This window comes from Oncorhynchus clarkii, chromosome 6, assembly GCF_045791955.1.
Source record: "Oncorhynchus clarkii lewisi isolate Uvic-CL-2024 chromosome 6, UVic_Ocla_1.0, whole genome shotgun sequence".
NCBI lineage: Eukaryota > Metazoa > Chordata > Actinopteri > Salmoniformes > Salmonidae > Oncorhynchus > Oncorhynchus clarkii.
In genome coordinates, this window is record NC_092152.1 from 80,238,952 (window position 1) to 80,255,631 (window position 16,680).

A 16,680-nucleotide genomic window follows, 5' to 3' on the forward strand; every position below is an offset into this window, starting at 1 on the left:
CATATTGTCCAATCACACACCACACCATATTGTCCAATCACACACCACACCATATTGTCCAATCACACACCACAACATATTTATGGTGGAATAATGTACAAACCCTTTTTGCGTCCGACCTCCACCACAACACATCTCATCTCAGACTGATAGACACTAGATCTGAAAGTGTTAGAGAAGATCAGGGTGAACAACAGCACAATATTATCATTACATGTATTATTAGTCTCTCTCTCATGTGAAATTAAATATCATAAAAAGAGGAAACTCCAGAGGGAAGTAGCACAACATACAGGAAGTAGCAGAACACACAGGAAGTAGCAGAACACACAGGAAGTAGCAGAACACACAGGAAGTAGCAGAACGTACAGGAAGTAGCAGAACGTACAGGAAGTAGCAGAACATACAGGAAGTAGCAGAACATACAGGAAGTAGCAGAACACACAGGAAGTAGCAGAACACACAGGAAGTAGCAGAACACACAGGAAGTAGCAGAACGTACAGGAAGCAGCAGAACATACAGGAAGTAGCAGAACGTACAGGAAGTAGCAGAACATACAGGAAGCAGCAGAACATACAGGAAGTAGCAGAACATACAGGAAGTAGCAGAACACACAGGAAGTAGCAGAACACACAGGAAGTAGCAGAACACACAGGAAGTAGCAGAACGTACAGGAAGTAGAACAGCAGTTCTGGTGATGTTTCTAGCATTATAAAACATAAGACCTACCCAGAAATCCCCTCAGTGATGAAGCAAATGGGGAAATACTCCCCCAGATTGTCCCGGATGGGTGTCCACCGGATGACAAACTCCCCCTGGGTAGTCATGTGATTGGTGATGTTCAGAGGTCCACTGACGATGACATCATTAATCCTAGAAAGGAGATCAAATGGAAAAGGTAAATGATAAGTGGGATCCTTGGATGACCCAACCCTGAATCCGAACCCTAACCTTAACCTCTCCCCTAACTTAAACCACTGTACACATCAATGATGTCGCTCTTGCTGCTGAGGATTCTCTGATCCACGTCTACCCAGACGATACCATTCTGTATACTTCTGGCCCTTCTTTGGACTCTGTGTTAACTAACCTCCAGATGAGCTTCAACGCCATACAACTCTCCTTCGGTGGCCTCCAACTGCTCTTAAATGCAAGTAAAACTAAATGCATGCTCTTCAACCGATCGCTACCAGCACCTGCCCGCCCGTCCAGCATCACTACTCTGGACGGTTTTGACTTAGAATATGTGGACATCTTCAAATACCTAGGTGTCTGGTTAGACTGTAAACTCTCCTTCCAGACTCACATTGAGCATCTCCAATCCAAAATGAAATCTAGAATCGGCTTGCTATTTCGCAACAAAGCATCCAACACTCATGCTGCCAAACATACCCTCGTAAAACTGACTATCCTACCGATCCTTGACTTCGGCGATGTCATTTACAAAATAGCCTCCAACACTCTACTCAGCAAATTGGATGCAGTCTATCACAGTGCCATCATTTTTTGTCACCAAAGCCCCATTTACTACCCACCATGGCAACCTGTATGCCCTCATTGGCTGGCCCTCGTTTCATATTCGTCGCCAAACCCACTGGCTCCAGGTCATCTATATAAGTCTCTGCTAGGTAAAGCCCCGTCTTATCTCAGCTCACTGGTCACCATAGCAGCATCCACTCGTAGCACGCGCTCCAGCAGGTATATTTCACTGGTCACCCCATAGCCAATTCCTCCTTTGGCCGCCTTTCCTTCCAGTTCTCTGCTGCCAATGACTGGAACGAATTGCAAAAATCACTGAAGCTGGAGACCCATATCTCCCTCACTAACTTTAAGCACCAGCTGTCAGAGCAGCTCACAGATCACTGCACCTTTACATAGCCTATCTGTAAATAGCCCACCCAACTACCTCATCCCCATACTGTTATTTATTTTTTGTTCCTTTGCACCCCAGTATCTCTACTTGCACATTCATCTTCTGCACATCTATTAATCCAGTCTCTATCACTCCAGTGTTTAATTGCTAAATTGTAATTATTATATTTCACCAATATGGCCTATTTATTGCCTTACCTCCCTTATCTTACCTCATTTGCACACACTGTATATAGACTTTTTTTCTATTGTGTTTTTGACTGCATGTTTGTTTATCCTATGTGTAACTCTGTGGTGTTGTTTGTGATGCACTGCTTTGCTTTATCTTGGCCAGGTCGCAGTTGTAATTGAGAACTTGTCTACCTGGTTATTAAATAAAAGGTGAAAATATATATATATTTTTATTTAAACAAACTTTACCTAACCTTAACCCTTACCTTAACCGTTTTTTAAATTGCAATTTATGTGGGGTGACAGAGTTGGACGTCACAAGCATCTCACTTAGCGAAGCGACAGCCACACCAATCCAGATCAATCACAGAAAAGACATTTACTCTTAATTGGAAAACTCTTGGTGTTCTTAGACCTTTTGGTGAACTTATACAGTAGGCTGCATTAAGCTAAATAATTGATTGCAGAAGAAAATATTTGTAATCACTGAAAAGGTACCACAGGTGATAACATTTTTAGATACAGCCAGGATGTGTTGTTAAAACCAGGACTAAACTGTTACAGCCAGGATGCACTGTTATAGCCAGGATGCACTGTTATAGCCAGGATGCACTGTTACAGCCAGGATGCATTGTTACAGCCAGGACTGCACTGTTATAGCCAGGACTGCACTGTTATAGCCAGGATGCATTGTTATAGCCAGGACCGGACTGTTATAGCCAGGACGGACTGTTACAGCCAGGACGGACTGTTACAGCCAGGACGGACTGTTACAGCCAGGACGGACTCATCCAGCCAGGATGCATTGTTACAGCCAGGATGACCTGTTACAGCCAGGACGACCTGTTACAGCCAGGATGCATTGTTACAGCCAGGATGCATTGTTACAGCCAGGACGGACTGTTACAGCCAGGATGACCTGTTACAGCCAGGATGCATTGTTACATCCAGGACGGACTGTTACAGCCAGGATGCATTGTTACATCCAGGACGGACTGATGCAGCCAGGATGCTTTGTTACAGCCAGGATGACCTGTTACAGCCAGGACGCACTGTTACAGCTAGGACGACCTGTTACAGCCAGGATGACCTGTTACAGCCAGGATGGACTGTTACAGCCAGGATGACCTGTTAGAGACAGGATGCATTGTTACAGCCAGGACGGACTGTTACAGCCAGGATGCATTGTTACAGCCAGGACAGACTGTTACAGCCAGGATGCATTGTTACAGCCAGGACGGACTGTTACAGCCAGGATGACCTGTTACAACCAGGATGCATTGTTACAGCCAGGATGACCTGTTACAGCCAGGATGACCTGTTACAGCCAGGACAGACTGTTACAGCCAGGACAGACTGTTACAGCCAGGATCTATTGTTACAGCCAGACGGACTGTTACAGCCAGGATGACCTGTTACAACCAGGATGCATTGTTACAGCCAGGATGACCTGTTACAGCCAGGACGACCTGTTACAGCCAGGACGGACTGTTACAGCCAGGACGGACTGTTACAGCCAGGATCTATTGTTACAGCCAGGATGACCTGTTACAGCCAGGACGGACTGTTACAGCCAGGACGGACTGTTACAGCCAGGACGGACTGTTACAGCCAGGACGGACTGTTACAGCCAGGATGACCTGTTACAACCAGGATGCATTGTTACAGCCAGGATGACCTGTTACAGCCAGGACGGACTGTTACAGCCAGGACGGACTGTTACAGCCAGGATCTATTGTTACAGCCAGGACGGACTGTTACATCCAGGATGACCTGTTACAGCCAGGACAGACTGTTACAGCCAGGATCTATTGTTAAAATCAGGACTAAACTGTTACAGCCAGGATGACCTGTTACAGCCAGGATGTGTTGTTACAGCCAGGACGGACTGTTACAGCCAGGACGGACTGTTACAGCCAGGAGTTCAAGCACTAGAAATATAATCCTGGGTACAATACTGTATTATAGACTATCATGTCTCTTACGTTGAGTGTGTAGCCTCGGCCTTGACCCTGAACTCCAGCTCTTTGTTGACCTCGGCGTGGAGATGTTCTCCGTTGTGTGGTGTCGGCTGCACGAACCTGGGCAGGTACATACCCTCATCGCAGGACGGAACACTAGAGTCCACTGAAGTAGAAAAGACACAAACGTACACAAGGCCAATACTTTACAAATAAATGCTTTGACGTTGTTTAAAGAATACATATGTTCAATCCTCCATCCAGGGGTGGAAGGTAGCCTAGTGATTAGAGGGGTGGCAGGTAGGGTAGTGGTTAGAGGGGGGCAGGTAGGGTAGTGGTTAGAGGGGAGGCAGGTAGCCTAGTGGTTAGAGGGGTGGCAGGTAGGGTAGTGGTTAGAGGGGGGGCAGGTAGCCTAGTGGTTAGAGGGGGGCAGGTAGCCTAGTGGTTAGAGGGGGGGCAGGTAGCCTAGTGGTTAGAGGGGGGCAGGTAGCCTAGTGGTTAGAGGGGGGGCAGGTAGCCTAGTGGTTAGAGGGGGGCAGGTAGCTTAGTGGTTAGAGGGGGGCAGGTAGCCTAGTGGTTAGAGGGGGGCAGGTAGCCTAGTGGTTAGAGGGGGGCAGGTAGCCTAGTGGTTAGAGGGGGGGCAGGTAGCCTAGTGGTTAGAGGGGGTGGCAGGTAGCCTAGTGGTTAGAGGGGGGGCAGGTAGCCTAGTGGTTAGAGGGGGGCAGGTAGCCTAGTGGTTAGAGGGGGGGCAGGTAGCCTAGTGGTTAGAGGGGGGACAGGTAGCCTAGTGGTTAGAGGGGGGCAGGTAGCCTAGTGGTTAGAGGGGGGGCAGGTAGCCTAGTGGTTAGAGGGGGGCAGGTAGCCTAGTGGTTAGAGGGGGGGCAGGTAGCCTAGTGGTTAGAGGGGGGCAGGTAGCCTAGTGGTTAGAGGGGAGGCAGGTAGCCTAGTGGTAGCCTAGTGGTTAGAGGGGAGGCAGGTAGCCTAGTGGTTAGAGGGGAGGCAGGTAGCCTAGTGGTTAGAGGGGGGGGGCAGGTAGCCTAGTGGTTAGAGGGGGGCAGGCCTAGTGGTTAGAGGGGGGCAGGTAGCCTAGTGGTTAGAGGGGGGGCAGGTAGCCTAGTGGTTAGAGGGGGGGCAGGTAGCCAGGTAGCCTAGTGGTTAGAGGGGGGGCAGGTAGCCTAGTGGTTAGAGGGGGGGCAGGTAGCCTAGTGGTTAGAGGGGGGCAGGTAGCCTAGTGGTTAGAGGGGGTGGCAGGTAGCCTAGTGGTTAGAGGGGGGGCAGGTAGCCTAGTGGTTAGAGGGGGGGGGGCAGGTAGCCTAGTGGTTAGAGGGGGGGGGGGGGGCAGGTAGCCTAGTGGTTAGAGGGGGGGGGGGGGGGGCTAGTGGTTAGAGGGGGGGCAGGTAGCCTAGTGGTTAGAGGGGGGGCAGGTAGCCTAGTGGTTAGAGGGGGGGCAGGTAGCCTAGTGGTTAGAGGGGGGGCAGGTAGCCTAGTGGTTAGAGGGGGGCAGGTAGCCTAGTGGTTAGAGGGGGGCAGGTAGCCTAGTGGTTAGAGGGGGGCAGGTAGCCTAGTGGTTAGAGGGGAGGCAGGTAGCCTAGTGGTTAGAGGGGGGGCAGGTAGCCTAGTGGTTAGAGGGGGGGCAGGTAGCCTAGTGGTTAGAGGGGGGCAGGTAGCCTAGTGGTTAGAGGGGAGGCAGGTAGCCTAGTGGTTAGAGGGGAGGCAGGTAGCCTAGTGGTTAGAGGGGAGGCAGGTAGCCTAGTGGTTAGGCAGGTAGCCTAGTGGTTAGAGGGGGGGCAGGTAGCCTAGTGGTTAGAGGGGGGGCAGGTAGCCTAGTGGTTAGAGGGGGGGCAGGTAGCCTAGTGGTTAGAGGGGTGGCAGGTAGCCTAGTGGTTAGAGGGGGGGCAGGTAGCCTAGTGGTTAGAGGGGGGCAGGTAGCCTAGTAGAGGGGGGGCAGGTAGCCTAGTGGTTAGAGGGGGGCAGGTAGCCTAGTGGTTAGAGGGGGGCAGGTAGCCTAGTGGTTAGAGGGGGGGCAGGGCCTAGTGGTTAGAGGGGGGCAGGTAGCCTAGTGGTTAGAGGGGGGCAGGTAGCCTAGTGGTTAGAGGCAGGTAGCCTAGTGGTTAGAGGGGGGGCAGGTAGCCTAGTGGTTAGAGGGGAGGCAGGTAGCCTAGTGGTTAGCCTAGTGGGGGGGGCAGGTAGCCTAGTGGTTAGAGGGGGGGCAGGTAGCCTAGTGGTTAGAGGGGGGGCAGGTAGCCTAGTAGGTTAGAGGGGGGGCAGGTAGCCTAGTGGTTAGAGGGGGGGCAGGTAGCCTAGTGGTTAGAGGGGGGGCAGGTAGCCTAGTGGTTAGAGGGGGGGCAGGTAGCCTAGTGGTTAGAGGGGGGGCAGGTAGCCTAGTGGTTAGAGGGGGGGCAGGTAGCCTAGTGGTTAGAGGGGGGGCAGGTAGCCTAGTGGTTAGAGGGGTGGCAGATAGCCTAGTGGTTAGAGCGTTGGGCCAGTAACCAAAAAGTTGCCCTGTTTAATCCCCGAGCTGACAGGTAAGGTAAAGGTAGCCTAGTGGTTAGAGCGTTGGGCCTAGTAACCAAAATTTTTACCCCTTTTTCCCCCCAAGGTGAACAAGATAGTTAAATAGGCTGTCTTTTTTTATTTTTTTTATTTAAATTTTTACCCCTTTTTCTCCCCAATTTCATAGTATCCAATTGTTGTAGTAGCTGTTGTAGTAGCCCTGACTCCCGTATGGGCTGGTTGAAAGGTTGAAAGTCATGCGTCATGCGTCCTCCGATACACCAAGTGTTCCACCAAGTAGGCTGTCTTTTTAAATAATAGGCCAATTTGTTCTTAACTGATTTGCCTAGCGCCCTTAAATAGGTCTTTTTAAAAAGAATTTGTTCTTAACTGATTAATAAATAATAAATAAATAAAAAAATCCAATGCATTGTTAAGCATCAGAAGAGGAGTCGCTCACCCAGAAGAGAGAAATGCAGAGGGAGTTTGCTGAGGGGAGCAGTGGAGGGATACAGGCTTCCTGGGGTGGTGGTGGTAGTGGTGGTGGTGGTAGTGGGCCAGGGGGGGGTTGTAGTGGGCCAGGGGGTGGTGGTAGTGGGCCTGGTGGTGGTGGTGGTAGTGGGATAGGAGACGGTTGTTTGGTAGCTGGAGCGTCGGCGTCTCCCTGCATGAACCGGTGCACTGGTAGTGGGCCTGGTGGTGGTGGCGGGGGCGGTGGTAGTGGGCCTGGTGGTGGTGGCGGTGGTAGTGGGCCTGGTGGTGGTGGTGGCGGCGGTGGTAGTGGGCCTGGTGGTGGTGGCGGTGGTAGTGGGCCTGGTGGTGGTGGCGGGGGCGGTGGTAGTGGGCCTGGTGGTGGTGGTGGCGGCGGTGGTAGTGGGCCTGGTGGTGGTGGCGGGGGCGGTGGTAGTGGGCCTGGTGGTGGTGGTGGCGGCGGTGGTAGTGGGCCTGGTGGTGGTGGCGGCGGCGGTGGTAGTGGGCCTGGTGGTGGTGGCGGCGGCGGTGGTAGTGGGCCTGGTGGTGGTGGCGGGGGCGGTGGTAGTGGGCCTGGTGGTGGTGGCGGGGGCGGTGGTAGTGGGCCTGGTGGTGGTGGCGGGGGCGGTGGTAGTGGGCCTGGTGGTGGTGGCGGGGGCGGTGGTAGTGGGCCTGGTGGTGGTGGCGGGGGCGGTGGTAGTGGGCCTGGTGGTGGTGGCGGGGGCGGTGGTAGTGGGCCTGGTGGTGGTGGCGGGGGCGGTGGTAGTGGGCCTGGTGGTGGTGGCGGGGGCGGTGGTAGTGGGCCTGGTGGTGGTGGCGGGGGCGGTGGTAGTGGGCCTGGTGGTGGTGGCGGGGGCGGTGGTAGTGGGCCTGGTGGTGGTGGCGGGGGCAGTGGGCCTGGTGGTGGTGGCGGGGGCGGTGGTAGTGGCGTAGACGCCACTCGTTGAAGTGTAGCCGTATTGTAAGGAGCAAGAGCCCTAACAGTGAAGAGGTTAGAACACAAATGGAATAGCTGGTTAAGACCAAAGACAATATATCAACAATCACATGAGATTCAAGGTGTTGAAAATAACTGCCCACACCAACCTGATCCAGGTAGAAACCTGAAGGCTGATCACAGCTATCGCACTCAGGTCTGACCAATCCGTATCTGCATCTGACACGATCACCGTCAGGGTCAAAGGCCATGAGGTTGTAGGACCTCTGACAGTTCTGGGGAACACTACAATGACAGGAGTCAGAAATACAACACATGAAATGAGTAAACTCTACGGGCTCTATTTGAACAAACCTAACACAACGGTCAGTCTAAGAGCTGGCAGTAGAGCTACAGGTTCGGAGGCGCGTCAGAAATATTTTTAGCTATTTTCACCACCACAATTATATGTGCAGTTGCTGGCAGTGGTGCAAAAGGGGCTGAGCCTTGATTTGTATTTATGTATTTTATTGAACCTTTATTTAACTAGGCACGTCGATGAATAAACCAGTTGTGGGTGTATCGAGGCTTTTGACCCCTCACCGGCCAATCAGAACGTGTTCCATGGCTAAACGTGTGGTTGCTTCAAGTTGTGTATTTACGGTATTTTATATAGTTATTGTGATGTCATCAACTCCGGTTAGAACGTTAGTCCGTTACAGCCTAGTTAGTTAAATAGAAAACAGTATGTTGAACATGTTTACAGTCCACATTGTTCTAATTGTATTGCTTCAGTATGGAAATGAACCTAGGCTATAGCATGTGCACTGATATAGGGGCAAGGCCTACTGTAAATTGCAGTCTGGACATGGAAATGCCAAACGTAGTCAATTAGCAAGATCAATTTCACTAGGCTATCGATAAGGCCTGAAAAGACAGTGTATAATTCTAATCCAATTCTAATAATAAAAAAAAAAAACTTGTTTAAATAGGCTAACTGTCTGAATAAAGTTACAGCCACCATAATAAATAGCCCAGAGGGTTTTGTTTTTGTTGCACAACATGATCATATCTGGCTAATGATCGGGGCCTGGAGAAAAAAAAGAACGGACCGGTGTGGGGGCGGTCCCCTGGACACACCTCAAACATGGCCACCCGCCCACTTTAACACAAATGAGCTGAAGTTAAACCGGTCAATTGCTGACGTCAGGGTTGGAAAATGCGATCGCGCTATTTTTTTTTTACATAACAAAATTGCTAATTAACTTGAGTTGGACACTTGCGCCTCTTTACCGCCAGCCAAAAATGTAGGAATATGTCTAATTAGGATTTCAATAACCTATATTGTATATATAAATACAACTGATCGGTTCAAAGAGGTAATGTTTTGGGAGTCAGAAAGTTGTTACCGTATGAAAGGAAGAATGGCTGTGACTGGAGATCTGTTGGGTTCACCAGTATCAGATCTTGTTCCCAGATCCACTTGTGTTTCCAGGCTCCAAGGTCCAAGACCGTTTACTGTTGGGATCCAACAGCAGCTGTTTTGTCTGTCACAACAACAAACCATCTTTAGATAAGTGGTCACTTGGGATGGAATGTTATCAAACCCACCATAGCAATATCATTTACCGAGTGTTTTCGTCACAGTCTTTGAAAAAAAAAACTCAGAGGGGAGTCTACCTTGTAGAAGTAGGTTTTAACGGTATAGCTAAAACCATTTTACCAGATATGAGTTTAACATGAGTCATTGTGCACAATGCATGTTCAAAAAATTGAATACATGTATTTCATAACAAACTTGCATCAATTGAAAAGGTTTATCACTGGGGATATTTCTGGTCTCGACTGTTTCAGTTTCACACCACTGGTTGTTGTAACCACTCCGTCCTCTGCTGCTGCTGTCAATTGTGCCTCTGACATCTTTGATTGAAGAGCCGCAGTTCCCTGAGGAACAATACCAGCGAGAGTAATCACACCAATCATGTGTATTCTTGTAGCGTAAATCCACCTGGAGAACAGAAAGTCACATTGTAATGGGGCAATAAAACATCATTAGACTGATGAAGTTTAATTAACGCTGTTGTTTTGAAACAGCTTATCAGTTACTAATAGCGTCGTCCGGGTTAGGGAGGGATTGGTCGGGCCGGGCCTGTGACGGACCGGGTGCAGTGCGCGCTAGCCAAGGTTGCCAGGTGTCCGACATTGGTGCGGCTGGCTTCCGGGTTGGATGCGCGCTGTGTTAAGAAGCAGTACGGCTGGTTGGGTTGTGTATCGGAGGACGCATGACATTCAACCTTCGTCTCTCCCGAGTTGTAGCAATGAGACAAGATAGTAGCTACTACAACAATTGGATACCACGAAATTGGGGAGAAAAAGGGGTAAAATTTTTTACAAATAATAATAATTGTCTAACGGCATTTTTTTTCCTAAAATACAAGAATAAATGTATCTGCAATGTTATCAAAAACAACCTTAGTTTGTCCGAGTCAAGCGTGGCATTTGTCATGTAATTATGGAGGTAACGGCTTGGAGATTGTTCTAAGTGGCTGTATGGATAGAGCGCCAGAAATACACTAACTTACTGCAATGACAAAACTGGTGCACAACGGTTCCTTTCTCTGTCCTACACACATGCACCATATCTGCTAAGAGTTTAGACCAGTGAAACATGTTCACCTGTTATTTTCAGACTGAATAAAACATAACAAATGGAAAAACAAACACATTTAGAAATATTAACTTGTGTTATTTATTCCCTTCTGAAAATACCAGGTGCTCATTTTGCATTGATGCAAAAGCTGAATACATCTCTAATGTATTTATTCTATAGCCTCATATTTCTCATTTATTTGATAAGAACAAGACTTTGCACACCATTAATTAAAACATAAATACTCATATGCTAAATAAAACAATACACGGTGATTGAATATAATTGATCTAAAGTCACAATTATTGCAATCACTCTTATTAGTACATCGTATTACAATGAATTGTATTGGAATAGACGTGATGTGATTCAACATTTCTGAAGAGTCCAACCAAATGCGAATACCCTTCAGAATCAAATCAAATCAAAACATTTGTAATTATGTGTCACCTGCGCTGAATGCAACAGGTGTAGTAGTCCTTACCGTGAAATGCCGAGTGACGAGCCCTTGACCAACAACGCAGAGTTTTAAACAAGTAAGAACAATTTGCTTAATTAACTAAAGGAAAAATAGTAACCCAATAAAAGAACAATAACGAGGCTATATTGAAGGAGTACCGGTACTGAGTCAATGTGCAGCGGTACGGGGTAGTCGAGGTAATTGAGGTAATATGCACATGTGGGTATTAGGGATAAAGTGACTATGCATTGATAATTAACAGATAGTAGCAGCATATGTGAAGGTGTGTGTGTGTGTGTGTGTGTGTGTGTGTGTGTGTGTGTGTGTGTGTGTGTGTGTGTGTGTGTGTGTGTGTGTGTGTGTGTGTATATGTGTGGGCAAAAGATCAGAATTGGGAGCAGCCAATGATCCCCTGAATATCTCTCACCTTGAATGTTCCGTCAGCGTTCCTCCCTTTGGGGGTGACAGACATGGAGCCTCCATAGAAGTGTCCCGCTGAAGCCAGGGAGACCAGTAGCAGCAGATGCAGCAACACCGGTGTGGAGGAGGACATGATGCCTGGATCTCTCTGGAGGATTCCTCTCTACCTATCTGCCTCCAGCATCCAACCTCCAGACCTTTATACCTTCTCAGACCAACCATCCATTCAGGAGGAATGTCAGAGCAGATGCCAACGTTGTTTCCTTTGTAACTCACCCTGGGCATGTTCTCTTTATGACAGGCGTAACTGGTTTTAATGAACTGGGAAACAAAGGCTAAAATACCTTTTCATAATAACCTGAAACGAAAGGGGAAATAAAGTTGTGAGTTACAGTAATTCTGCATATCTTGAACTTTTCTCTGCTAATCTCGTACATTAGCCTGATTTACATTTTCTATTTACATGTTAGTCATTTAGCAGACGCTCTGATCCAAAGCCACTTACAGGAGCAATTAGGGTTAAGTGCCTTGCTCAAGGGCACATCGACAGATTGTTCACCTGGTCGGCTAGTGAGCATTTGCACCAGTACTATGCAGTTACGACACATGAAAGGTATTTAAATGAAATACAAATGAATGATGAGACTAAATAATCTAGATTAAGTTAAGAAATATTAAGGTTAATTAATACAAGTATTTCACACCAGAATGTCTGTTCATTTCAATTACATGTATTTCACAACTAGTGTTGTTACCACTGTAGATAATGGTGAGTTTATTGATTCATGAGTAGGTTTTCATTATGTGTTTGGTTTGGGTTATTGTGTCTGTGGGGGGAACGGCCACAGCAATTCAAAATGAATGGTACACGATGCATACTGATCGTAACGGTGCAAAACTTGCCTTTGAAATGATAATGAATTGGTCCTGCTACAGATTACTTTGTAAATACATCCTTCATTCCCTCCTTGGGTAGGCTGGATAGGTGAAAACAGCCATCCCTTTCACCAATCCAATCCATATTCACCCATGGTATTGCTCCTTGAGGTGTTCTAATTCTCTTTCCACGCCTGTTACCATGGTGAGGATTACACAAACACAAAAAGGATGCTTTTCATGGTAATTCATGACAATCACCTTTAAATCAACGCGTGAGTCAAAACTATGTTTTTATACTTCTGCTCTGTCCCTATCAGATGTTTTTCTGTTTGACATCGTTGACCTGGCATGGGTGGGTTGGAATCCCTCTGACTGACAGCATGAAGATGTTCAACAAGATTAGGCCATGAGGACAGGTGATTTATTATCTCATCTCTCTTGTCAAACATCAGGTGAGGTGAAAAAAATGCTTCTTGAATGAAATGACATGTTGGGAACACAATAGGTCAAAGACCATTTTTTTCACGCCACGTTGTTTTCTGTAAATGTCTCATGCTTCAGGAATGTTCCACAGGACTCAAGGATGCTGCTGACAAGTCAGTGAACTTGTTTGAGATGAAACCTATAGCATATAATCAAATGGCTTCCAGAGGAGATGCTTAATGTGAGTTGGACAATAGCACCTCAAAATAAATCCCTACATAACCACTTGACCTTACAATACTCATGCTAAATACTTACAATAACAAAGGTTGATCTGCACGATAGAGACACCAACTCAACCAGACAGTATGTGTTTTATAGATATTGAAGTGAACTAATGAATTCATACTACAGATTGTAAATGGAGGTAAATACACCTGTCTCCTTCTATATCTGAGTGAATCCAGTAGCTTTTCACACTCATGCACATTAACACACGGATCATCACCAATCATCTGGAGAACAGACCCGGGTCAACAGATCCGCGTCAAAGATTCTTATTTGCATAAAATAGACAGAGACCGGTCTTATCAAAATTAGATAATAGTATTTATTCTCGGAGCGCGCTGCCATGTAACCACGAACAACTGTTTATGTACAAAATATGACGTCATTGGTTCTAGAATGAATCTCCTCCTCTCGACCAAGACAAAGCAGGTTTAAAAGTTCATTCCGACCTACTAGCGCACACACATGACACACAATATAACTGAATTAACTCTTGATCCCTCACCATTATCCAGCACCACTTAGCTGACAGTTCCAGTTAACTGAAAACTCGGGAAAGCCCTCACTGCCTTATCTAAATATCCCAGAGCTAAGTTGCATCGGTTCAACCATAGGTTAATGACCTTTTCTGCTTACTTAAAAACCCTTCTCCAACCTGGCTGGAATCGTATTTATTTTATTTAATTACCCCCAGTTTCAGGCTCCACAATCCCTCACTTATGAATTCATATTGTTAATCAGATATAATAAAACAGTATAAGTTTACTTATTTACAGTTCTATTTATAATGGGGATATTGTTTAGTCATTTATTCAGAAAATTCCTAACACTGGGTGTGGTCAACAAATTACTATCTTAAACATATACGCCCCTAAAACAGATACTCCTGCTTTCATGTCAAAAATGATAACCCTGTTCAATGAGCATTGTGTTTCCTTTGGCGTGGTGGCCGTAGATTTGAATTGTTCCCTTAACCCAACCCTAGACAAATCATCTCAAGTCCCCACCACAAATCCTAGATCTGCAATGATGTTGAACTCTCTTACTAAAGAGATGGGACTGATAGATATCTGGAGAGAAACTTATAGCTCATCTATGGACTATACATACTACTCTAATGTCCATAACACCTACTCACGTATAGATTACATTTTCATCCCAAAGAGTTTCATAAATTCAGCCACATGTACAATCGGACCCATAGCACTTTCAGATCACGCCTTTGTCCACCTCCGCTTTGACCTCTGCAAAAACATCCCGAGGTCAAAGAGCTGGAAATTCAACACCTCCATGCTATGAAACGAAGCGTTCCATACATTGGTAACTACATGGATAGACCACTACACACAAGACAACAAAGATTCTCCTGTTTCTCCAGCCACAATGTGGGACGCAGCTAAAGCCACACTAAGAGGTAATCTAATCGCATATGCTTCCTCTAAGAAAAAAACAATGGAAGCACACATGCTAGATCTTGAGAGGGAGCTGGAATGCTGTGAAAAAATACATAAACAATCCCCAGACAGCGCCTGCTGGCGTCAACTTAAAGCAGCCAAAGCCAAACTAAATTTGGACTATACTCGGGAGATAAAAAAAATTGTCTTTACTAAACAGAAATACCATGAGTATAGCAATAGGCCCAGTAGATTGCTTGCTTACCGATTAAAAAAGGAGCAGTCAGAGCGTACAATCATGGCTATCCGAACAGCAAAGGACGAGGTCACATACGACCCTAAAAAAGATCAATTTAACTTTTCATGATTTTTACTGCAAACTATATACCACCGGAGGGCTGGTGCGTGGAGGTGGCACTGGATAGACCGGACCGTGCAAGCGCACTGGAGCTCTTGAGCACTGAGCCTGCCCAACCTTACCTGGTTGAATGCTCCCGGTCGCCCTGCCAGTGCAGCGAGGTGGAATAGCCCGCCCTGTGCTGGCAGACAGACATGTAAAACAGGCGTGGGGAATAACTCCTGAGGGGAGACATGACGTAGTACCAGGACAGTGGCTGATGGTAAAACAATATGTAACAGACACATTAGGGCCAAAACAGGAAGGTCCTTGTCAAGTGTTGCTCATAACGAGGTCGGCAGTAAAAGTCCAGGGAAAATCACGATGGATACATGACACTCATTACAAGGTTTTCCATGTCGATGACAAAGCAGAGCCTGGAGAGGAACTGATTGATTAGCAATCGGAGGGCCAATCTCAGGTGAAGCATAGTAAGATAATCAGAACCTGGACAGCTTCTGTGTGGTACACCGCAGTCGTCATCTTGGAGAAATGTCAAACTCTTTCCTGAAAATCGGGACATGCTGACATAGAGAAATCATGTGAAATATACATTTCTCTTGAAACAAGGACATGTTACTTTGTTACTCTCTAGTATCACTATGATCACTACGCTCTAGTATCATTAGTATCACTACTCTCTAGTATCTCTATTATCACTACTCTCTAGTATCACTGCTCTCTAGTATCACTACTCTCTAGTATCACTACTCTCTAGTGTCATTATTATCACTACTCTCTAGTATCACTACTCTCTAGTATCACTTCTCTATAGTATCACTATTATCACTTGTCTCTAGTATCACTACTCTCTAGTATCACTCCTATCTAGTATCACTACTCTCTAGTGTCATTATTATCACTACTCTCTAGTATCACTACTCTCTAGTATCACTTCTCTATAGTATCACTATTATCACTCGTCTCTAGTATCACTACTCTCTAGTATCACTGCTCACTAATAACTACTTTCACTACTCTCTAGTATCACTGCTCTCTAGTATCACTATTATCACTACTCTCTAGTATCACCACTCTCTAGTATCACTATTATCACTGCTCTCTAGTATCACTACTCTCTAGTATGAATGCTCTCTAGTATCACTACTCTCTAGTATCACTGCTCTCTAGTATCACTGCTCTCTAGTATCACTACTCTCTAGTATCACTGCTCTCTAGTATCACTATTATCACTACTCTCTAGTATCACCACTCTCTACTATCACTGCTCTCTAGTATCACTGCTCTCTAGTATCCCTATTATCACTACTATCTAGTATCACTATTATCACTACTCTCTAGTATCACTGCTCTCTAAAATCACTACTCTCTAGTATCACTACTCTCTAGTATCACTACTCTCTATTATCACTGCTCTCTAGTATCCCTATTATCACTACTATCTAGTATCACTATTATCACTACTCTCTAGTATCACTGCTCTCTAATATCATTACACTCTAGTATCACTAATCTCTAGTATCACTACTCTCTAGTATATTAAGTATCACTACTCTCTAGTATCACTTCTCTATAGTATCACTATTATCACTTGTCTCTAGTATCACTACTCTCTAGTATCACTCCTCTCTAGTATCACTACTCTCTAGTGTCATTATTATCACTACTCTCTAGTATCACTACTCTCTAGTATCACTTCTCTATAGTATCACTATTATCACTCGTCTCTAGTATCACTACTCTCTAGTATCACTGCTCACTAATAACTACTTTCACTACTCTCTAGTATCACTGCTCTCTAGTATCACTATTATCACTACTCTCTAGTATCACCACTCTCTAGTATCACTATTATCACTGCTCTCTAGTATCACTACTCTCTAGTATGAATGCTCTCTAGTATCACTACTCTCTAGTATCACT

The 16,680-nt window shown here is 46.3% G+C and overlaps 1 protein-coding gene across 1 annotated transcript; it reads right to left on the reverse strand.

Annotated features, from left to right (window-relative positions):
* Positions 1-80: 80 nt before the first annotated feature.
* LOC139412454 (integrin beta-like protein C) lies at positions 81-11,767 on the reverse strand. Its single transcript, XM_071159242.1, has 9 exons — positions 11,423-11,767; positions 9,688-9,893; positions 9,295-9,432; positions 8,056-8,191; positions 7,840-7,946; positions 6,959-7,251; positions 4,030-4,171; positions 731-874; positions 81-162 (listed from the first exon to the last, which is right to left on the reverse strand). The coding sequence occupies exons 1-9, from the start codon at positions 11,546-11,548 to the stop codon at positions 81-83; spliced, it is 1,374 nt and encodes a 457-aa protein (XP_071015343.1). The 5' UTR covers positions 11,549-11,767.
* Between the last annotated feature and the right edge of the window lie 4,913 nt (positions 11,768-16,680).